The 25796-nt window shown below is 36.4% G+C and overlaps 1 protein-coding gene across 1 annotated transcript in view; it reads right to left on the bottom strand.

The window, feature by feature from the left end:
* Positions 1 to 4024: 4024 nt before the first annotated feature.
* The window catches only part of CLEC4A (C-type lectin domain family 4 member A), a 53195-nt gene continuing 31423 nt past the window's right edge, over positions 4025 to 25796 (bottom strand). Inside the window, exons 5-7 of the mRNA XM_046656256.1 lie at positions 8602 to 8771; positions 7359 to 7474; positions 4025 to 6338 (exon numbers count right to left, since the gene is read on the bottom strand). Coding sequence (XP_046512212.1) covers positions 6197 to 6338; positions 7359 to 7474; positions 8602 to 8771 — 428 coding nt within the window. The 3' untranslated portion in view covers positions 4025 to 6196. The remainder of the gene's footprint in view (positions 6339 to 7358; positions 7475 to 8601; positions 8772 to 25796) is intronic.

The following is a 25796-nucleotide window of genomic DNA, read 5'->3' as shown; positions in this document are numbered from 1 at the left end:
TTAAAACACAACACCATTTACATCAGCACCAAAAAAACAAATACCTAGGTATAAATGTTACAAAGTATGTTAAGATCTATTTGAGGGAAACTGCAAAACTCTGATGAAATGAAGCAAAGATCTAAATAAATGGAGAGATAGTCCATGTTCATGGTTAGGAAAACTCAATATTATTAAGATGTCAGTTCCTCCTGACTTGAGCCATAGATTCAACACAATCCCTATCAAAACCCCAGCAAGCTGCTTTGTGGGTATCAATATATTGATTTAAAAGCCTACATGGAAAGGCAAAAGATCTAGAAAAGATAACATAATATTGAAGAAGTACAAAGTTGGGGGACTGACACTACTTAATTTTAAGTCTTACTATAAAGTTACATTAATCAAGGCAGTGTGGTATTGGTGAAAGAAAAGACAAATAAGTCAAGGACAGAACATAGATCCCAGAAATAGACACACAGAAATATAGTCAACTGATCTTTGACACAGGAGTAAAGGCAATCCAATGGAGAAAGTCTAGTCCTTTCAACTGATGGTGCTGGAACAATTGGACATTCACATGCAAAAAAATGAATCTAGACATAGATCATACGCTTTCAGAAAAATTAACTCAAAATGGAATATAGACCTAAAAATAAAACACAAAACTGTAAAACTTCTGGAATATAACACGGGAGAAAATCTAGATGGCCTTGAGTTTGATAATGAGTTTTTAGATACAACACTGCAAGTATAATCCATGAAAAAGAAATTGATAAGATGGAATTGATTAAAATTAAAATCTTCTGCTCTGTGAAAGGCATTGTTAAAGAATGAAAAAACAGAGGCTGGCCCTGTGGCCAAGTGGTTAAGTTTGCACGCTCTGCTTTGGCAGCCCAGGTTTTCGCTGGTTCAGATCCTGGGTGCAGACCTGGCACCACTCATCTAGCCATGCTGAGGTGGTGCCCCACATGCCACAACTAGAAGGACCCACAACTAAAAATATACAATTATGTACCAGGGGGCTTTGGGGAGAAAAAGGAAAAATAAAATCTTTTAAACAAAAAAAGAATGAAAAAATAAGCTAAAGACTGGGAGAAAATATTTGCAAAAGACACATCTGATAAAGAACTTGTATTCAAAATTTACAGAGAACTCTTAAAATTCACAATAAGAAAACAAACAACTCAATTAAAACACGAGCAAAAGATCCGAAGAGACACCTCACCAAAGAAGATATATAGATGGTAAGTAAGCTTATGAAAAGATATTCAATATCATTTGTCATTAGGGAATTGCAAATTAAAACAAGATACCACATTGCAGATTTATTAGAATGGCTAAATCCAAACACTGACAATATCAAAAGCTGATGAGGATATGGAGCAATGGGAAGACTCATTCATTGTTGGTGAGAATGCAACATAATATAACCACTATGAAAAATAGCTTGGCAGTTTTTTACAAAGCTAAGCACAGTCTTACCATACAGTTCAGCAATCGTGCTCCTAGGTGTTTACCCAAATGAGCAGAAAACACAGCCATACAAAAACCTGCACTTGAATGTTTATAGCAGCTTTATTCATAATTGTCAAAAGTTGGAAACAATCAAGATGTTCTTCAATAGGTGAATAAATGAACTGTGGTACATCCATACAACGGAAATTTTCAGCAATAAAATGAAATGAGCTATCAAGCCGCAAAAAGACATGGAGGAACCTTAAATGCATATTGCTAAGTGAAATAAGCCAATCTGAAAAGGCTACTTACTACATTATTCCAACTATGTGACCATTTGGAAAAGGTAAAACTATAGAAAATGAAAAAAGATCAGTGGTTGCCAGGGGTAATGGGGGAGAAGGAAAGGAATGAATAGGTGAAACACTAGGGACTTTTAGGGCAGTGAAACTATTCTTTATGACACTGTAATGGTAGATACATTTCATTCCTAGATCTACATCCAAGAGAAATAAAAACACATGGCCTCAAAAAGACATATAAAAGAAGGTTTATAGCAGCTTTATGCATAATAGCTAAAACCTAGAAAGACCTCAAAGATTCAAACCAAAAAGAGAATGGGTTAACAAGTTAAGATATATTTGTAAATGGAATACAATTCAACAATAAAATTGAATGTATGGCAGAAAAAGTAAAAAAAACTTGGATGAATGTCACAAACATATTGAGCAAAGGAAGGTAGGGAAAAAAGCATACTTTATTATTCCTTTCATATGAAATCTTAGAGCTGGAAAAACAAATGTTGATAGAAATCAGATCACTGCTTTCCTAAGGCGGGGGCACAAGGCAATGTTCTACAATGATGACAATGTGTGTTATGTTGATTGGCACTGTTGAGGAGGAAAAAGTTTTCCTCTACCCTTCTAGGTTCTTCTGGCTGGTCTAAGAATTAAATTGACATGAGACCAATTAACAGGAAAAACTCAAATTGAATTTCATACATACGAGGGCTCCATAAGAATATGAAGCCCAAAGAAGTGACCAAAGCAGGCAGCCTCTGTATCTTCTAGAAACAATAAATTTGTGAAGAGTTGACAAGAGAGAGAAGTTTGGGCTTAGAGGAGTAAATTAGGAAAGTAACAAGATTTGCTTATACACCCTTCTCAGTCCCACATTCCCCATCTCTGGTGATAACGATGTGGCTCTTGCTCCTGGTACAGGGAGGATACCTTTTACAGGGGAGATTTATTTCCTGCTTTCGGGAGGACAAAAAAGGGTCAGAGTGACCTTTTGCATTGGCTGTTTCCTACGTAGCTTTAATTCAAAATAATCAATATGCCAACATATTTTGGGGCAGCCTGCCTGAAGCCCCATCAGCATGGTGGTTACAGATTTGCATACATTTGTCAAAATCCCTCAACTCTACTCTGAATATGTTAGCTGAACATGTTAGTTTAGAACTGTACATAAATTAAACTTCAATAAAGTTTGTTCACTACAAATAATATGCTTTCTAATATCAGTCAAAATTTAATTGGACTTAATCAGGAAATTTTTAGCTGTTATCATTAGAAACTGGGAGTAGAATGTGCTTCAGGAATAGTTGACTCAGTGGTTCAACCATAGCCTTAAGAAAAGAGGGTATTTCCATTGCTCTACTCTGCTATCCACACAGTTCCTGTCATCTGAAGGCTAGCTCCCCTCATGGTCACAGAATGACTATCAGTAGCAAGCAGGACTATACATTTCTCTGTTCATATTCCTTGAGAGAGGAAGATTAGCTCCTTGATTCCTCTGAAAACGAGGAGGGGCAATTCATGACTTGCAGTTTGTGCCTACTGCTAAGCAAACCTGCAGGGTGATTGTTTTGATTGCCTTGGATTATTCAGTACCAACCCACAGGGCTGAATGTGAGGTCAGCATCCCAAGGCACCTTGGCTGCACGAAGGAAAGTGACTCTCTAAACAAGACTGAAGTTTCGTTTGTAAGGAAGAAGGGATGAATAGACCAACAACATGCACCACAGTCCTCAATACTGGTTCTTTATTGTAAAATCCCATTTGCAACAATTTTAACTGCTACAGAACATTTCATTCTGTGAACAGAATATGATTAATTTAATCAAACGTTTATACTGAACATTTGGCTTAATACAGGTGAATTGTCACATTATTTTTCCTATCCTTGAGTCATCGAATTCATCTTTGACAAAGTGTGAACCATTGATGATTTCCATATTGGCAAAGACAGAACTATTAATCCATATTTCAGTATTAAGATCATCTAAGCAAAATTAACATAAACAGACCCTGAAGAGTTGTCAGCTGTCAGGAGATTCTCGCCTTCAGAGAAATCATCCAGGTTGATCATTTTAATTCCAGAGGGCAGGGGCTGGCCCCATGCCCAAGTGGTTAAGTTCGTGTGCTCTGCCTCGGTGGCCCAGGGTTTTGCAGGTTCGAATCCCGAGTGCAGACCTAGTACTGTTCATCCAGCCATGCTGAGGTAGCATCCCACATGCCACAACCAGAAGGGCCCACAACTAAAATATACAATTATGTACTGGGGGGCCTCTGGGGAGAAGAAGGAAAAAATTTAAAAAATAAAAAAAATTTAATTCCCACGGGCAGAAGTACTTTCCCCAGTACCGGACATTCCACAGAGTTCCTGCCTTCTCTTCCATTTACTAAGTGGGAGGTGGACCAAAAGAGCTTGAAGCATTGGTAGATTTACTTGTTTACATGTTTATTTGTTTTCAATAGTAACTATAAAGATGAATATAGACGCTAAAATTCTGACATATTTCATTTGTAGACTTAACTATATCTGCCAAATAAACCAACACACAAACATACTTTCTTCAAATATTTCTGTATGTAGCCTGTCTTTTTCTTTTAACTTAAATAGAACATTTACCTAAACTTTCATCAAGCATTTTAAGACCCATCTTCTAGAATAGTGATCTCAAAACAATTTTTGATTACATATCCTTAATAGTAGGAAAAAAATTTAGTATACACATACTTAATTTTGAACACTTATTTATTTAAAAACCACATACCTATGATGTAATATAATATACCCACTATATAAGAATAGGAATTAAATGATATAAAAAATGAACACTTTAATTCTGCATTTTACTCACTGATGGTAAAATTAACATACTCTCATTTTAAAATTATTACTAATGTTTTTAGAGACAGCAATGTGATTGAGCATCTTTCATTATTTTGTAGAATCTTGGTTCAAAACTGTAATGTAATTCAAAAGTGTTCCAGTTATACATTGCTGAATAATAAGCCACCTCAAAACTTAATGACTTGAAACAATTTTATTATTTTTCACAATTCTTTTTATAAATTGGAGTTAGTTGGATACTTCGTCATTTTATTTTACTCTTTAAACAAAAAATACATAAAATCTGTTTCACACAATCTTGATTTAATGGTGCTCTGGGGAAACTTAAAGAAAATAAGTTCCGAATCATATTCATAAAATGTAAGGGAAGAGAAAAGTTCCAGTACTGACTAATATCACCATTCTCCATTTCGCTGCAGTTCAAGCACACCGTCTATTCTGAAAATCAAAGGCATGTAGTGAAGTGGCTTTTTCTGCCCTTCCTTCATTCCATCCCCATATTGTTGAAATAATAGTGGGCAAAGTTCATTCTAAATAAAGTTCCCCCAGAATTCTCCCAGATTTATTACGTAAGTTGTTCTCTGGGAAGTAAACTGATAAATTCTACATATAGTAGATAAGATCAGATCTGTATAAAAATAATTCGGCTTTAGATATAGTCAGGAAACAAGTGAAAAATGCAATTACTCAGTTACATCAAGATAATCAGGGCCCAATCCCAGGTCTCAATAGATAGCCATGGTGAGAAGCAGCTTTATCATAATCAATTATAATTATCACACTAAGGCAATGAATTACAGACTTTATTGTAAATATGGCATATTTTATATTGTAGTAGAAAGAAAATGATCTGTAAGAACTTTAGTAAAAATGGAAATGCAAATAAATCAAGGGCCATTTGAGTGGCAACCCACACATAGAAACTATAAACTGAATGAAGCAAAGGAAAAATTACCAGAATACCTGATGAACATAAAGCTATGTCAACTGACTAGTAATAATTTCTAATTCTAATTCTCTAATTCTAAATCTCTAATGCTCAATCTCTGATTTCCCTTTGCCTACCCTGATGTTAAACGACAGGCCAAGACTGAACAGAGAATGCTGAGAAGCCCAAAGAATCCACTGGGCCAAAGCTAGAACTTGTCTTCCATGGATGTGTATTATATTCCAACTGCTACATTATACGCTTTCAGTGAAAGGTAATTAATCTGTCTGAGAGAAATGTAAAGTAACGGTTGGGATTATTTTGCTTTTGACTAACCCATAAAGAGAAAAATTCAGACAGATGGAGGAATCACATCATATAATTAGATCAGTATCTAAGCCTTAGCAATCAGACAAAATTAGGAAAGGAGGCTCACACTCCCTTCATTTGTCTGCAACAGGGCTTTCCAGTATAGTCTCTACACATGGAAAATGTTCAATGTATGTTCATTTCATGAAAGATTAAATGATTGAATCTGTGCACTGATTCTATAAGTAGAATAGATGACAGGCTACTGAAAAATTGAAAAGGAGATCTCTTTTACAAGACTCACACATGAATAAAAAGAACAAATTAGCTATCTCTATAATAGTGGACACCAACAGAACCACTTGCTCATGAAGAATGTTCCTTTCATATGTAGATCTTCGTCATCTTGCAAACTGAAGTCTGAGCTCCATGACAATAGACATCGTTCCAGCCCCATTGTTTTGATGCATAATTTAGGATAACACAACGCTCACTAGGATTACTGGGTTCACCTGGGTGCCAGAATCTGAAAGGGAGAAATGATGAGGATGTTTGTCAAAACAGTGCTTTGAAAAGGGTTAGAGACAGCAAGGGAGGGGGCTGGGGTTGAACTGTATGGAAGTCAAAGTCAGGTATGCCCAAATCATTCTTTCTCCACTTTTCCTGAAGTTTTTCCTCCATCTGTATCTCTGCCATCTCCCTTGAAAATTGTGCTTATGTCACACAGTATTGTGACATTTTATTGCATTAAACATTTTCCCAGCAGATCCCAGAGGCTCTCTTCTATTTGTGCATATTTATGTCCTGTTTCCAGAACACTGTCAGTCCATATGCTCCCTTAAAATGATGTAAAGATTTCATCCTGGTCTCAAGTACGAATGAATTTTGTTTCTTTTTTTATGCACTGCTTTTGGAGTCTGAAGAACTAGTTAAAATCTCTGAATCTGCTACTATCACTGTTATCTTGGGAAAGCAATTTAATTTCCCTAATTCTCACTTTTCATAACTAAAAAACAGAGACAGGAGTAATATCCCCATATATTTCACACAGTTGATATAAGGATCAAAGATGGTAATGTACTAACATGTACTAATGTACTTAAAAGTTTTTAAAGACCTACATAAATATGATGATATAAGTATCAGAATTTAGCTTATTTGCTTTATGAGATATTAATCTTAATAACTGGTTATCATCTTAACTCACATGAATTTTCCTTATATTTAGAGATAGAAAGGCAGTGGTTAATAGCACAGACTTTGGTGTCAAATAGACCTGCATCTGAGGACCATTGTTGCCACTGGATAAACTTCGCTGAGTTATCAAACTCTAAATTGAGTTTCATCTCTACAGTAGAAAAAATAACACTATGTGCCTCAGAGTTCTTGTGATGATTAAACGAGATAATAAGTGCAATTATTTAACCTAGTACCCAAGAGTTAAAAGAAGAGTGAGCTATTTTATTTCAATAGCTCCTAGTTGGAGCACCCTAAAATCCCTGCATGAGCCAGGACTGAGGATTCCTTTATCTAACTCTATACTCACGTTATACTCTTGTTGTATGGTGCCTGATCAACCCATTGCCATTGTCTTTTCCCCTTTGGGTCTGACAGCCCTATATAATAAACATTTTTCACAGGTAGTTTCTGGGTGATAAAATCCTGTGGGAAGAAAAGAAAAGAGTTATAGCCTTTAGAGTATTCAGGTAGAATTGAGTTCTTCATGTTCTTAGGGAGAAGAAAAGGAGAGGATCGAAGAAGAGCTACATGGGAGCCATGCCCAGGAACCTAGGTCTTCTCTGGCTGAGCAGCACAGGATAAAAGACATCACCTGTGAGCATGATGTTTGTCTTAGTCTGTTAGTTTGCTATAACAAAATGCCACAGACTTGGTAGCTTATAAACAACAGAAATCTATTTCTCCCAGTTCTTGAGGATGCAAATCCCAGATCAGGGTACTAGCAGGTTCGGGTGAAGGTTCTCCTCTTGGTTCACAGATGGTGCATTCTCCCTGTGTCCTCACATGGTAGAAGGCGCAAGGTAGCTGTATGGGGTCTCTTTTATAAGAACACTAATCCCATTCATGAGGGTGCCCCCCTCATGACCTAAGCACTTCCCAAAGGCCCTACTTCCTAATACTATCACCTTTGGGGGTTAGGATTTCAACATATGAATTTGGAGGGGATACAGACATTCAGAATATAGCAAGATCAATACATATGGGAGTCATTTCTCTCCATATTCATAATGAATTGTCATCTCAGACTCACTTCCTCTCTTATCTTCACTAAGAGATGGTATTCTTCAAAGTTACACATAAGAAAATTTTTGCAGATTAAATCATTTTCCTTTCATAGCTTTGGAGATTCTTTAACTGTATTTCTGGTTGTTGATTGTGAATCTTCATGATTGAACTTTATGTCCCTATTTGATGTAATACCCCTTCTCTTGTAAATACTTAATAATTTATAACACATTCACATTTTAAAATAATTTATAACAATTTGAAAAATAGTAAACTGATATTTCAGATGGAAATATTTTCACCCTTCCACTCAAACCTCACGTAATATATTTTAAATGCCCCAATTTATTTGGCGGGAGGTTATTTTTATGGAAGCAGGAAGAAGCTGTGGAAGGTATAGACTTAGGTAGCCTTTCCTCTCTATTTTATTGAAAGCCTTCTGCATCAGCACCAATACCCTAAAACCCTGAAAACTTCCTCCTGAGACAAGAGAGGTGTACGAAACCCAGACAGGACTCCCGACTCCATTATCGATTCGAAAGTACCTCCTCTTCCTTGGTGGTGATCACCAGCAGGTGCGCATTCATTTCTGAGCAGTGCTTCTCACTCTCACTCCAGTTTCTGTTGTTAGCAGAAACAAAGTAGCAGTGGGATCTAAATGAAATCCAGCTCTTTGGGCAGCAGCTCCAGACTTGCTCCGTCTTGAAAGAAGGCCCTATAGGTACAATATAAGAAAAGCAATTTTTAAAGTGTGTGTATTATTAAAATTAAGTCCAAGGGAGATCACATGGAAACCAGAACTTCCATCTTCGCCCAGAGGTGACAAGGAGCCCCTGTCCACCAGCTGTCAAGGAGGTAAAGTCTACCTATATCAGGCAGTAACAAGGCAGAGCCCCCTTTTTCTTGCCAGAATGGTGTTAGGAAAAGCCAACAAAAACAGAAGGTTTATATAAGATCCAGATCTTACAATAAAATATGAAAATATTCAGCTTTCAACAGAAAATCACTCATCATACCAAGAAAAAGTTCTCAAAATTAATTAAAAAACAATAAATACATGCCAACACTAATATAAAAGAAATATTAGAATTATCTGACAAAGATTTTTTCAAAACCATGACAAAGATGCTTCAACAAGAAAGTACAAACGTGTTTGAACCAAACAAAAAAATAGAAAGCCTCAACAAGGAAACAGAAATTCTTAGCAAACAAAATAAGATACAATAAAGACCCAAATGGGGGCCAGCCCTGTGGTGTAGCAGTTAAATTCATGAGCTCTGCTTCAGCAGCCTGGGGTTCACCAGTTTGGATCCTGGGTGTGGATCTACACATTGCTTATCAAGCCATGCTGTGGCAGGTGTCCTACATATAAAACAGAGGAAGATGGGCACAGATGTTAGCTCAAGGATAATATTCCTCAAAAAAAAAATGAACCAAATGGAATTTTATAATTGAAATACATAAAAACCAAAATAAAAAGTTTAGTGGATGGGCTCAACAGCAGAACTGAGAAGACACAGAAACCAGTGTTTTAAATACCAGAAACTTACTTTGTGAATATCTGCAAACTGAGTCTAAAGTTTATACAGTGGAGCAAAATATCCAGAATAGCCAAAACAATATTGAAGGAGAACAAAGTGGGAGGGCTGAGACTACTCAACTTTAAGACTTACTATAAATCTACAATAATCAAGAGAGCATGGTATTGACAAAAGAACAGAAAAATAGATCAAAGGAATAAAATAGAGATCCCAGAGATAGAATGACATAAATATGGCCAACTGACCTTTGATAAAGGTACAAAGGCAATATAATAGAAAACAGTCTTTCAACAAACAGTGCTGGAACAACTGGACATACACTTACAAAAAAAAAAAAAAGAATCTAGACACAAATCATACACCCTTCAAAAAAACTAACTGAAAGTGGATCATGGACCTAAATTTAAAATGCAAAACTATAAAACCCCTAGAAGATGACACAGCAGAAAATCTAGTTGACCTTGGGTTTGGTAATGGCTTTATAGATATAACACCAAAGGCATAATCTATGAAAGGAAGAACTGATAATATGGACTTCATTAAAATTAAAAAGTTTTGCTTTGTGAGAGACACTGTCAAGACAATGAAATGACAAGCCACAGGCTAGAAAAAAATATTTGCAAAAGACACATCTGCACAAGGACTGTTATTCAAAACATACAAAATATTCTTAAAACAACAATAAGAAAACCAACAACCTGATTAAAAGTGAGCCAAAGATCTTAACAGATACTTCACCAAAGAAGACATACAGATAGCAAACAAGCATATGAATATGCTCCACATCTCATGTCATCAGGGAAATGTAAATTAAAACAACAATGAAATACCGCTGCATGCCTATTAGAATGAACAAAAGTCTGGAACACTGACACCAAATGCTGGTGAGGATGTGGAGCAATGAGAACTCTCACTCATTGCTGGTGGGAATGCAAAATAGTAAGGCACTTTGGAAGACAGTTTGGCGGTTTCTTACAAGACTAAAATACTTTTACCATATAACCCAATATTTACACTTCTGGGTATTTACCCAAAGGAGTTGAAAACTTATGTCCACACAAAAACCTGAACAGGGATGTTTACAGCAGCTTTATTCATAATTGTCAAAACTTGGAAGCAGCCAAGATGTCCTTCAGTACGTGAACAGATAAAGTGTGGTATATACAGACAATGGAATATTTTTCAGCACTAAGAAGAAATGAGCTATCAAGCCACCAAAAGGCATGGAGGAAACTTAAATCTATATTGCTGAATGAAAGAAACCAAATTGAAAAGCCTACATACAGTATGATTCCAACTAAACAACATTCTGGAAAAGGCAAAACTATAGAGACAATAAAAAGATCAGTGGTTTCCAGAGCTTAGTGGGGAGGAAGGAATGACTCAGTGAAGCACAGAGCATTTTTAGGGCAGCAAAACTCCTCTATACGATGCTATAATGGTGGACACATGTCATTACACAATTGTCCAAACCCATATAACGTATAATACCAAGAGTGAGCCCTAATGTAAACTATGGACTTTGGGTAATAATGATGTGTCAATATAGGTTAATTGGGTTTTTAACAAATGTACCACTCTGATGGGGATGTTGATAATGGGAGAGGCTATGCATGTGTAGGGGCAGGCATTATATGGGAATCTCTCTAACTGCTGCTTAATTTTGCTGTGCACCTAAAACTTCTCTGAAAAATAAAGTCCTTTGAAATAATAAAAATTTATAAGTAAATAGAGCCTCACATAGTACAGATGTACCCCAATTCACTATGGTTTGATGTATAATTTTTCAACTTTATGATGGTGTGAAAATGATATGCATTTGGTAGGAATTATGCTTCAAATTTTGAATTTTGGTCTTTTCCCCAGCTGGTGACATGTGATACAATACTCTGTTCTGATGCTGGGCAGTGGCAGCTAGCTGCAGCTCCCACTCAGCCACGTGATCATGAGGGTAAACACCCAACAAACTTATGACCATTTTGTACCCATACAACCATTCTGTTTCTCACTTTCAGTACAGTAGTCAATAAATCACATGAGATAGCCAACACTTTATTATAAAATAGTCTTTGTGTTAGATAATTTTTGCCCAACTGTAGGCTAATGTAAGTGTTCTGAACATATTTAAGGTAGGCTAGGCTAAGCTATGTGTTTGGTAGGTTAGATGTATTAAATGCATTTTTGACTTATGATAATTTCAACTTAACAATAGGTTTATTGGAACATAACCCCATTATAAGTTAAGGAAGATCTGTAATCCTAAATGAGTATACACAAACCTCAAATTTGCAAAATATGTGAAGCAAAAATTGATATAACTGGAAGGAGAAATAGACAAATCCACAATTACAGTTGGAGTCATCAACACCCCTCTCTAACAGATGATGGAACAATTAGAAAATTAGCAACAACATAGAAAAACTCAACAACATCATCATACAACAATATCTAATCCACATTTATAGAACACTCCTTCCAACAACAACAGAATACCCATTCTTTTCAAGTGTCCATGGCACACATACCAAGATAGATCATATCCTGGGCCATAAAGCAAACTCCAACAAATTTAAAACAATTTAAATCATACAAAGAGTGTTCTCTGACCACAATTGAATCAAACTAAAAATCAGTAAAAGAAAGAAAGAGAAAAATCTCCTAAAACATGGAAATTAAGCTACACACTTCTAAATAATCCACCGATCAAAGAAGTCTCAAGAGAAATTTAAAAATACAATGAACTAAAAGAAAATGAAAATACAGCATATGAAAATTTGTAGGACACAGTCAATGCAATGTTAACACAGCAATTTATAGCACTAAATGCATACATTAGAAAAAAGGAGAAAGTCCCAAGTCAATAATGTCATCTCCCACTTTAAGAACCTAGAAAAATAAGAACAAAATAAACCTAAAGCAAGCAGAAAGAAAGAGATAAATATAAGTGCAGAAATCAAGAACTTGAAAACAGAAAAACAATAGAGTAAATCAATGAAACAAAGAACTGGTTCTTTGAAAAGATCAATAAAATTGACAAATCTCTCATAAAACTGACAAAAAAACAAAAAGATGACACAAATTACTAGTGTGAGGAATTAAACAGAGAGCATCACTACAGACCCTACAGATGTCAAAAGGATAATCAGGAATACTAAAAACAGCTGTACACACAAATTTGACAACTTAGACAAAATGAACTACGTCCTCAAAAAGACACAAAGTATCACAGTTCACCCGATATGAAATACACAATTTGAATATCCCTATAACTATTAAGGAACACAATTTATAATTTTAAAACTCCAAAAAAAAAGGAATCTCCAAGCTCAGGGCATTCTACCAAGAGATTATTTGAAGTAACACCAATTTTGCACAATCTCTTTTAGAAAATAGAAGAGAAACACTTTTCAATTCATTTTATGAAGCTAGTATTACCTGAGATCAAAACTGGGGGGCAAAAGTATCAAAAAAAGAGGAAAAAACAGACCAATATGCCTCATTAAAATAGATTTAAAAATCCTTGGGGCTAGCCCCCTGGCGTGGTCATTAAGTTTGGTGCATTCTGATTCAGCAGCCCGGGATTCACAGGTTTGGATCCCAGGTGTGGACCTATGCCACTGGTCAGCCACAGTGTGGCAGTGACCCACATATAAAGTAGAGGAAGATTGGCACAGATTTTAGGTCAGCACTAATCTTCCTCAAGCAAAAATAAAAGGAGGAAGTTTGGCAACAGATGTTAGCTCAGGGCTAATCTTCCTCAGCAAAACAAAACAAACCTTACAATTAGCAAATACAATTCAGTAATATATACAAAGAATTATATACCATGACCAAGTGGTATTTATTCCAGGGAAGCAAGCCTGTTTCCATATTCAAAAATCAATCAATGTAATTAACAAAATGAACAAACTAAAGAAGAAAATTCACATGACCATAGTAATTAATGCAAAAAAAATTAACAAAATTCAACACCCATTCATGATAAAAACTCAGAAAAATAGGAATAGTAGACCCTTCCTTCTCTTCTTTCCCCTGGCTCGGCACAGAACAAGCAAGGCAATAAAGCCCAGCTGCCAGTTTCTCCCTGGTAGGGATGCAATTACCCATCTAATTTCCTGACTTTTCCAGCTGCTAGCCCTAGTGGCTGGCTTTTAACTATCCTACACCTGGGAGCTGAAAGGGCAGGCAATTACTAGTCCCCTGGAAGCTTGAATGGGCCATTGGACATTTCCCATGGCTCCTCCTCCTGGCTTGCTCCAGTGAAAATAACCAAGATTCCAGCTTTACCCTGGAAGGAGTTGGACTACACATCCAGCACTCTGATTTTTCTAGCTGCTGCTTGAGGGTCTGGCTTTTAATTTACCTATCTCTGAAAGCTGGTGCCCACACTCGCCTCCACTGGAATTCGCAAAGAAGTTCAGCACCATTAGCAATTAGGGACAAGCAAATTAAAACCACAGTGAGATATCACTACACATCTATTAGATGGCTAAAATAAAAAATAATAACAACAGCAAATACTGGTAAGGATGTAGAGCAAACGAATCACCCAAACATTACTGAAAAACAATACAGCCATTCTGGAAGGGTCAAGAGGGAAGTAGGTGTGGCTAAAAAAGGCAACATGCAGGTAACATCAGTAGACAGCAGAATAGGAAGTCCCAGCCCTCTCCTTCCTCACAGAAACAACAATTTGGCAGTCATCCATGGACAAAAACACCTTTGTGGGTGTCTTGGGATCTAGATAGGAGGTTGTTAACTGCCAGTGGAGCTCAAGACCAAGGAGGCCTGCTTTGAGAGTGGGGCTGTACCTTAGTGGCAGACATGCCAATCATGGTCTGGGCTGCAGACCCAGAAGCAGCCCTGTAACTCTGTGGAGTTGGCTCCAGTCTCATTTGTCTGTGGTCCTGCCACCATTCATCCTCCAAGGGACCTGGGAGATGCCATGCCCTACTGTACCCCCTAATAACAAGCCTGCTGACCATGGACCTGGCTGCTGATCCAGGAGCAGCCCTGTAACCCATCTCCAGAGCCACTCTACAGTGGTCCTAGAGGCAGTCCTGCCTCCCTAGGGTCTCAGCAGGAGCTATACTCATCCATGCCCCTGGTAGTAGGCCCAACAACAATGTACCTGACTGTGGACAATGAAACAAACCTATGTCCTGGCTCCTGCCCTGCTCTACCACAGTCCCAGAGGCAGTCTTGCCCACTCAGGGAACTGCTCATGGACACAGTGGGAGCCCACCCAAAAGCCCAGTAGGAATCACACCCCTCCACACCACAGGCTCGCTGTATGCACACACAAATGCAGACCCATAAGCAGCCCCTTGACCTGGATCCAGACCCATGGAATTGTGATCCTGAGGCAGTCCTATCCACTTGGAGATCCAGCAGGAACTATGCCTGAATTTGCTTCCAGGAACAAGCATGCCAACCAGGGACTTAGCTGCAGACCCAGCAGTAGCCATGTGATCCAGATCATCCTGCTTGACTACAATCCCAGAAGCAGCCCCAAGATCCAGGAAGCAGCAATAGAAAGTATTTCCCTGACAAAAACAGTCTATAAAGACTAGAAGAGGTATCTGCTTTATCAAATATATAGACACTGACACAAAGCTAGATGGATTAAGAAGAATCAAGCCTAGTAGAATTCAACCTAGTAGAAATAGATAAATTCCTAGAAACATACAACCTACCAAGACTGAATCATGAGTAAATAGAAAACCTGAACATAAAAATAACCAGTAAGAAGATTGAATCAGTAATCAAAAACCTTCCAACACAGAAAAGCCCAGTAGCAGATGGTTTCACTGGAGAATTCTACCAAATATTTAAAAAAGAATTAACACTATTCCTTCCCAAACTCATTTTACAAGGCCAGCATTACCTTGATACTAAAGACAGAAAATGGTGTTACAAGAAAAGAAAAAAACAGCCCAATATACCTGAAGAATATAGATGTAAAAATTCTCAACAAAATATTAGCAAACTGAATTAAATAGCTCATTAAATATTCATACATCATGATCAAGGTGTATTTATCCCTGAGATGCAAGGATGGTTCAACATATGCAAATCAATAAATGTGACACACCACATTAACAAAATGAAGGATAAAAATCTTATGATCATTCCAATACATGCAGAAAGAGCATTTTACAAAATACAACATCCTTTCACGATAAAAACCCTCAAAAGATTGATTATAGAAGGAACATACCTCAACATAACAAAGACCATATACAACAAACCCACAGCTAACATTATAAGCAATGAAAAAAATTGAAATCTTTTCCTCAAAGATCAGAAACAAGACAAGGGTGCCCACTCTCACCACTCTTATTCAACACAGTACTGGAAGTCCTAGCCAGAGCGATCAGTAAGATAAAGAAATAAAAGTCATCTAAATTGGAAAGGAAGAAGTAAAATTATTGCTATAGCAAATGATACAATCTCATATATTGAAAATCCCTAAGATTCAACTTAAAAACTGTTGGATCTAATCAATGAATTCAGTCAAGTTGCAGGATATAAAATCAATACACAGAAATCAGTTGCTTTTCTATACACCAACAAAGAAACACCTGAAAAAGAAATAAAGAAAACTATCCCATTCACAATAGCATCAAAAACAATAAAATACCTAGGAACAAATTTAACCAAGGAAGTGAAAGATCTATTCAAAGAAAACTACAATACTTTGATAACAGAAATAGAAAAAGACACAAACACATGGCATGACATCAATGTTCATGGATTGGAAGAGTTAATATTGTTAAAAAGTCCATGCTACCAAAAACCATCTATAGATTCAATGCAATCACTATCAAATTCCAATAGCATTTTTCACAGAAATTGAAAAAAATCCTAAAATTTATGTGGAACCACAGAAGATCCTGAATAGCCAAAGCAATCATGAGAAAGAACAAAACTGGAGGCATGACACTTCCCGATTTAAAACTATACTACAAAGTTATAGTTATTAAAAAGTGTGATACTACCATAAAAATACACACATAGACTAATGGAACAGAATAGAGAAACTACAATCAACTAAAATTTGATAAGGGAGCTGGAAACATCCACTGAGGAAAAAATAGTCTCTTCAACAAATAATGTTGGGGAAACTGGATAACCACATGGAGAAAAATGAAATTGGACCACTATCTTATAGCACTCACAACAATTAACTAGAAACGGATCAAAGACTTCAACATAAGACCATAAAATTCCTAGAACAAAACACAGGGAAGAAGCTCCTCGACATTGTTCTTGGCAATGATTTTTTTGGATATGACACCAAAACACAAACAACAAAAGAAAAAAATCAACAAGTGGGACCACATCAAACTTAAAAGCTTCTGCACAGCAAAAGAAACAATCAACAAAATGAAAAAGTAACCTACAGATTGGGAGACAATTTTTGCAAACCATGTATCAGATAAGGGGTTAATATCTAAAATTTATAAAGAACTCATATAACTCAATAGCAAACAAAAAATCTGATCTTAAAATGGGCAGAGGAACCAAATAGACTTTTTTCCAAAGAAAATGTCCGCATGGCCAACAAGTACATGAAAATGTGGTCAACGTTACTAATCATCAAGGAATTGCAAATCAAAACCACTGTGAGATATCACCTCACACTTTTAAGAAGAGCGATCATTAAGAAGACAAGAGATAAATGTTGGCGAGTATACGAAGAAAGGGAACCCTTGTGCATTGTTGGTGGGATTGTAAACAGGTTCAGCCCCTAGAAGAACAGTGCGGAAGTTCCTCAAAAAATTAAAAATAGAACTACCATACAATCCAGCAATCCCACTTCAGGGTATATCTGAAGGAAATGAAAACAGCATATTGAAAAGATATCTGCACTCCCTTGTTCACCGCAGTATTATTCACAATATCCAAGATAAGGAAATAACCTAAGTATCCATTAACGGATAAACAGATAAAGAAGATGTGGTATATTTCTGCAATGGAATATTATTCAGTCATGAGAACAAAAGGAAATTCCACCATTTGAAATGACATTCATGGACCTTGAGGACATTATGCTAAGTGAGATAAGTCAGATAGAGAAAGACAAATACTGTATGATATATCTCTTACTTGTAGAATCTTAAAAAAATGAAATCATAAAAGCAGAGGGTAAAATGGTGGTTACCAGGGGCCGGGGGTGTGGCAATGAGAGAGATGTTTAAGGGGACATAGGTGCAATTAGTAAATAAATAAGTCCTGGAGATCTGATACACAGTACAGTGATTACAGACAACAAAACTGCACTGTAAACAGTAAACTGCAAAGAGACTAGATTTGAAGTATTTCCGACACTAGAAGAAATGATAATTATGTGATACAATAGAGGTATTAGCGAATGCTACTATGACAACCATATTGCAATGTAAATGTATAAAATCAATACGTTGTGCACCTTGAACTTACACAATGTTGTATGACAAATATAACGCAATAAAAAATAACTACATAAATAAATAACTGATTTTTTTCTGAGTTACTAGTCAGTTGAGATAAAAATAATTACCAAAAAGTGCTATTCTAAAACAAGTTAGTAATTAGTGCAATTCTCATACAACCTTACCAGTTAAACATTTGTACTGTATGTGTGATATATGGAGGTAGAATCCAGGTAATAAGACCAGAATGCTGTAACAGTACAGGCCGTCATATAAGAAAATCCACTTAGTGTGTAAACTTGGCAATTCAAGTACTTTAAATCTGCTCATTTCTAAACCAACATCCCACTCTGCCCTCAGAAGCCCACAGTCTGTTATCAGCAATCTTCGTCTCTTTGCTCTAACTGAAAGTAGTTTTCTCACCCTCTTCGGTTATTTTCTTTCCACCATCTATTAAGCCCTCTCTAGTCAGGCTTTCAAACCCTTAACTCCACCAAAATGGCTCTACCCAAAGTCACTGAAGATGTCCTAATTGCCAAATCCTTTTTTCAATTCTCTTCCACATGCAACTTGAGCTCGTTATTGAGATAAATTGACGCAGATGACTCAATTCTTCTTGAGACATTTTCTTCCCTTGGCCTTCAGTATGTCATTCTCTTTTACTTCAAGTTCTATTTGTGTGGCTCTTACCCCTTAATATTCTTTATAAGTTGCTCCTTATCTCCATGAACTCAAATGACTTTTCACTGTCTACTTTCACTGTCACTCTTCAAGTGATCTAATCTAGTCTTTAGCTTTGCATACTCTAATCTACAGATTCTTATGCCCAACAACTTCCCAACATTCCCCCTTAAACGTAGTAAGCAGCTCTGATTTTATATTTTCCAAAGAGAACATTTGATGTCTCACAAATTAAAAAACTTATGCCCTTTCCTTTGTCTTCCTTTTCTTCACAATTGGCAATACATTTTTCCAGTTTCTCAGGCCAAGGAATCTTTCTTGCACACTTCATATCCAATCTACCAACAACTTTCTTATTGGCTATACCTACAAATTATATACAGAATCCCACCATATCATCCACCATTGTCCAGTTTCTAGCCATCATTATTTCTCACTATATTATTGCAATAGATTTCTTATTTGTCTCCAAGTTTCTACCTTTTCTCTGCTAAAATCTATTCTTCATTCATCAGTAAGAATGGTCCTTCAAAAATGAAAATGAAATTATGCCACTCACACGTTCAAATGCACTCAGTGTAAGCCAAAGTCTACCACAGCACATGTGATCTCTGCTAACTTTCTGACTTCACCCCCTCTTATTCACACTGTTCCTGGCTGACTGGCCAACCTGTTTCATACGCATTCTAAGAATGTTTCTGTCAAGAAGACCTTTACACTATCTACTTCCCTTGCTTGAGAGGCTCATTTCCTAAGATATTCATGACTTGCTTCTTCACTTCCTTCAGATCTCTGCTCAGTGTCTCCTTTTCTTAGAATCATCCCTAATCGTTCTATATTGAATAGCATAACCAAGCATTTGCTGTCCCCTTTTAATAGTTAACTTTTAACACAGCACTTATTACCACATAAAATATATTTACTTTCTTCCCCCTCTTTAAGAAAAGTTCTGTAAGGGAAAGAACCTTTCTGTTTTGTTCAATGTCCCATTGCCGGCTCATCATCAGCATCTGTAAATATGTACAGAATGAATAAATGAAAGGATAAATGTAGAACTTTACAAAATTGTTAACATGCTAAGGCACACTGGATATCCCAGTGATAAAAGGTTATATTATTTTTCAAACAAACTATATATATTTTCCCACCTAAATTATTGGACTATGGTTTCCAAGGAGACTCTTTGGGAAAACCTGATAGCTGTCAGATGAATCTGCAGTCATAATTCTTGTCTCTAGGGAAGTACAACTGGTAAGCAACATTCTTGATGTATTAATTTATTGATTTTATTGTGGCAAGAACAGTTAACATGAGATTTATCCCTATTAATTTATTGATTTTATTGTGGCAAGGACAGTTAACATGAGATTTATCCCCTTAACAAATTTTAAGTGTATGTTACATTATTGTTGACTATAGCTAAAACGCTGTACAGCAAATCTCTAGAGCTTACCCATCTTACTTAACTGAAACTTTATGCCTGTTGATTAATAACTCTTAATTTCCCCCTCCTGCCAGTCCCTGGTAACCACCATTCCAGTCTTTGATTTTATGAATTTGACTATTTTGGAAATGTCCATCAACAGGTGAATGGATAAAGAAAATGTGGTATATACTATTCAGCCTTAAAAGAAGAAGATGATAACCAACATTCTTAATAGGTTGCTTATTTGGTCATCTTTCTCTGCATATGGCACATATCACATCATCATCATCATGAGTTTTGGGGAATTTGGTGCAATGGATTAGTAAACACAAAAGTGAATACAGTTCTTGATCCAAATCACATAAACTGAGTGATGACATAAAAGTTGTTCTATTTTCATGAAAGCAAATACATTACATACCTACTTTAATATATTGTATTTGTACAGACCAACTAACTGTGAAATTCAGGATCAGAATTTATAAGATACATTTATCAAAGTTACTGTTGCATTTTATGTTGTCTTACTGCAAAATAAGCAATTTGAGAACTGCATTTCATTTCCTTTGAGTTATCATTATACAGTTACCCCCAGGATGACTCAACTCCCTTACAGCAGGCTTCATATGACTAGAGCCTTCCATTAATATAACCTCATAAATTTATAAGAATTCAAAATGAGAGCTCTTATTTTTCCAGTAGTGTTTATCAGACAATGAGTTCTTATTGTCAGCTTTAAAAAGCTTACTTTAAAGTAACTGAAAGCTGTACTTATATCACCCAAGGGTAATTGCTTCTTATTTATCTATTGTTTTAAAATTTACCTTCATCAGCTCAGAATGGCATGGCCAACTGTAAAACAAGGATCAGGTTACTAGGATGTTATGACCATGTGAACTCAAATATTCAGTGGAGTGAAAATTTCAACAAACAGTACACCCATTTGAATGTTATACAAGCAAGTGATGCAGACCTCAAACAGGAAAGAAAATCACGCAACTGAATTTGATCAAATATATTTTCCAGTACTTTTAAGTGAAAAAACAAAACAAAACACTGAGACTGAAATTGATACACAGATACATGCACCATTTTATTTAGTAGCCAATCTGAGTCATTGAGATAGAGATGTTTCATTCGTCAAAGTAACTCATACTCTTTATACAGAGTCATCTGATATTTATCTGTATATCTCTCTGGAAAAAAACCTAATCAAACATACTCTATAAATGTGTGCCGGTACCTCTATCTGTATTGTCTCTTTGGAAATTAGTATCTTGATCTCAAATTTAAGCTCCTGCAATTGTTACATACTGATCCAAATTGAAGTTGAATAAATTCAAAGTCTCCTCAAAAAGAAAATTCTACTATATGAAAGATATTATTAAGAGAATGAAAAGACAAGCCACAGACTGGGAGAAAATATTTGCAAAACACATATCTGATAAAGTACTTGTATCTAAAATATACAGAGAACACTCAAAACTCAACAATAAGAAAACAAACAAACCAATTAAAAATGGCCATAAGATGGGAATAGACAGCACACCAAAGAAGATGTGCAGATGGTAAACAAGCATATGGAAAGATGCTCAGCATCATATGTCATTGCAATTTATGAACTACAAATTAAAACAACAATGAGATACTTCTACACATTTATTAGAATGGATAAAAAAATTAACAATAGGAAGTGCTAATGTTGAGCAACAGGAACTCTCATTCATTACTAGTGGGAATGCAAAATGATACAGCCACTTTGGAAAACAATTTGGTAGTTTCTTACAAAACTAAAAATAGTCTTCTCATATAATCTAATAATCATGCTTGTAGGTATTGACCCAATTGAGTTAAAAACACATCCCCACTAGACCCTGTATGCAAATGTTTATAGTAGCTTTATTTATTAGCCTCAAAAACTAGAAGCCATCAAGCTGTCCTTCAACAGATGGACAGACAAACAAACATCAGTATATCCATACAAGGAAATAGTATTCAGTGACTTTTAAATGAGCTATCAAGTCATGAACAGACACGGAGAAACTTTAAATGCAGATTGCTAAGTAAAATAAGGCAATGTAAAAAGGCTACTGACTGTATGATTACAATGATAAGATATTCTGGAAAAGGCAAAACTATAGAGACAATAAAAATTTCAGTGGTTACCAAGAGTTTGGAGAGGAGACTGGAGCACAGGAGATTTTTAGGGCAGTGAAACTATTCTGTATGATACTGCAACAGTGGATACATGACATTACACATTCATCCTAGAACACAGAAAATCCATAGAATATTACATATCTATTGTATGCAAATGTTAAAAATTCATTTAGGAGGTCAGGGTATCCCATGAAAGAATGAAGACTGCGACAAGAGAATCTAACTGTATTACAAATGTAGGCAGCAGCCACAATGAAGAGAGTGGGAGTAAAGTGATAACCTAAGTAACTTTGGAAATGGAGTCTAATAAGAGTACAAAATAAAATTACAAAAGTTATAAAAGAACTTATAAAAGAAGTTACAAAAGAAAGAAAGTTAAAAAGAAATTGCACATAAGCACTATATTCTAGTTGATAAAGTTGTTGCCCATGGTGGTAGGAGTTGACAATTCTGACATTGCTATATGTGTTCATTGGAATTGAATAATTAACTTAATGTACTGAGCAGATTGTGGGAACCAGATTCTCTCTGTTGGAGTGGTCATTTAATGATATCAAAAGAAGTATGCTAGAATGATGGATGTGCCAATGGATTACAGTTTGAAGACATCAGTAAAAACTGATGTTTTACTTATTGTAGTTACAGATGGTTGCATGTAGAAATATTTATTAACATATGAACATTCACAGGTTAGTACTCACATATATTTCTTTGCTCTGTCAGCTGAGAGGGCCTAAAAGAAATTACACCCCAGTAGTAATAAGCATACCTAGTGTCCAGATCTTGGTTCCTAATACCATTCTTCAATAACATGAGCCAGAGCTCCACAGAGGAGTAGCTGATTCTAAGACTGGCACAGGAAATATACAATACAAGCCCAGAGCATATTGTACTCCCCGAAAATAGGGAAGTGCTCAAAGACAAAACAACACATTGATGAGGGTATGTCACAAAGACACAAGAGCCAACTGAAAGAGCTCCCAATGGTAATGGTAAAATAACTTGAGCAACAAAATAAATACAGTATTGGATTATAACTCAAAATATAAAATAAATATCTATGAGTACATACAAATATAAATAAATGATTGAATAAATCAATAAATAGGGTACAAGAGACAAATCTCACATGCACAAGAATTCCAAATAAATTATATAGATACTTGTTATGAACTGAATTGTGTTCTCCAAAAATTCATATATTGAAGCTATACCCTCAATGTGACTATATTTGGAGGTAGAGCCTTTAAGGAGGTAATTAAGGTTAAATGAGGTCATAAGGGTAGGGCCTTAATCCAATAGGATTTCTCCTTATAAGAAAAAGAAGGGATTCCAGAAATCTCTCTCTCTCCTCCCATGCACACAGAGAAGAAGCTAAGTGAGGACACAGTAAGAAGGTAGCCGTCTATAAGCCAGGAAGAGAGGCCTCACTAGAAACCAACTCTTATGGTATGTTGGACTTCTAGCCTTCATAACTGTAAGAAAATAGATTTCTGTTGTTTATGCCACCCAGTCTGTGACATTTTATCATGGCAGCACAAGCAGACTAACACAGATTTTGGTACAAAGTAGGGCGCTACTGTAACAGATACCTAGAAATGTGAAAGCGGCTTTTGAACATGGGTGATGGGAAGGCTAGAAGAGTTTTGAGGTGCATGCTAGAAAAAGCCTAAATTGCCTGGAAAGGTGTGTTGGTAGAAATATGGATCTTAAATGTGATTCTGGTAAGAACTCAGAAAGAAAAGAGAGCTGTAGATAAAGGTTCTACCATCTTAGAGAATACATATATTGTAATGAATAGAATGATGGTGGAAATATGAACGTTAAAGATGCTTTAGGTCTCAGGTGGAAATGAGGAACATGCTATTGGAAATTGGAGGAAAGGCAATTCTTGTAATAAACTGGCAAAAAAATGCTGAATTATGTTTTCCTCTTGTTTTATGGAAGGTAGAACTTTAAGTGACAACCTTGGATATTTAGCAGAGGAGATTTCTAAGAAAAGTGTTAAAGTTGTGGCCTGATTTCTCCTTCCTGCTTATAGTAAAATGCAAGAGAAAAGAGATAAAATTGAAGGAAGTTTTCAGCAAAAAAGAACAAGAACTTGGAGATCTGGAAAATTCTCAACCTAGCCATATTGTAAAAAAATGAGAAAATATATTCTGGACAGAACACTAAGGATGTGGCTGGACAATCACTCCATAAAGAGATTACCATGGATTTAACCAGGAATTGAAATAGGATCATACCAGCAGAAATACTGTCAGCTGGGACTAAAGGAGATAGAAAATGGGACAGAACGAAGGAAAGTTATTGGACTTTCTACAGCATGGTATTGTTATTCTACAGCATGGGGCAATAGAGCTATAGGCTTCAAACATGTATTATCTTTTATGAAAAGGGAACAATGACTTGAAGGCAATTCAAGGATCATCAGGGCTGCCACTTTCACCACAGGTGAAGGGGGTAAGGCTGTTTCCTCCTTGGTTTCAGAGTGTGGGGCAACCTTCTCGGTTTCAGTGGGCCAGGAGGCCGCTGCCCAGTGTCTCAGGGGCAAGGCTATCCCACAGAGCCATGGGACAGAGCTCCCATGTAGAACCATGGGGGTGACACTGCCACTCTAGCGGGCCCAGAGGGCAGAACATCAAGCCAAAGAAGATTATTCTCAAACCTTAAAGTCTAATGAAATTTGCCTTGCTAGATTTGGACTTGTTTGGAACATATCATCCCTTTCCTCTTTCTGATTTCTCCCTTTGGGAATGGAAATGTCTATCCTATGTGTGTCCACCATTGAATTTTGGAAGCATATAACTTGTCTGGATTTATAGGTTCACAGATGGAAAGAAATTTTGCCTCAGGATGAATTATACTTTGTGTCATCCATACTTGATTTAGATGATAATCAGATGAGACTTTGATATTAGAATTGGAATTCCAATTGCAATTGGAATGGACATTGGAATGGGTTAAAAATTTAGGGGCTATTGGGACAGGGTGAATGTATTTTGCATGCAAGAATAATATGAATTTGGGGGGTCAGAGGGTGAAATGTTATGGACTGAAATGTGTTCTCCCAAAATTGATATGTTGAAGCCCTAACCCCTAATGTGTCTGTATTTGTAGATAGTGCCTTTTAGGAAGTAATTAAGATTAAATGAGGTCATAAGCACGGGGCGGTCATCCAATAGAACTGGTGTCCTTATAAGAAGAAGAGACATCAGCTCCCTCTCTCTCTCTCTTTCTACCTCTCTGCGTGTGCACAGAAGAAAGGCCATATGAGGACACAGCAAGAGGGTGGCCATCTGTAAGCCAGAGAGAGAAGCCGAGATGCCTCAATAGAAACCAACCCTGCCGGCACCTTGATATTAAACTGCCAGCCTCCAGAACTGGGAGAAAATAATTGTCTGTTGTTTAAGCCACCCACTTTGTGATATTTTGTTATGGCAGCCCAAGAAGACTAATACAATACTCTATCCTACAGGAAAGGGAGCTTAATTCTCCAAGCCCTAATTGTGGGC

Source organism: Equus quagga, chromosome 1 (assembly GCF_021613505.1).
Source record: "Equus quagga isolate Etosha38 chromosome 1, UCLA_HA_Equagga_1.0, whole genome shotgun sequence".
NCBI classification, from domain to species: Eukaryota; Metazoa; Chordata; class Mammalia; order Perissodactyla; family Equidae; genus Equus; species Equus quagga.
Note: the sequence above shows the minus strand (reverse complement) of the source record. Positions and strands in the feature narration are given on the sequence as shown.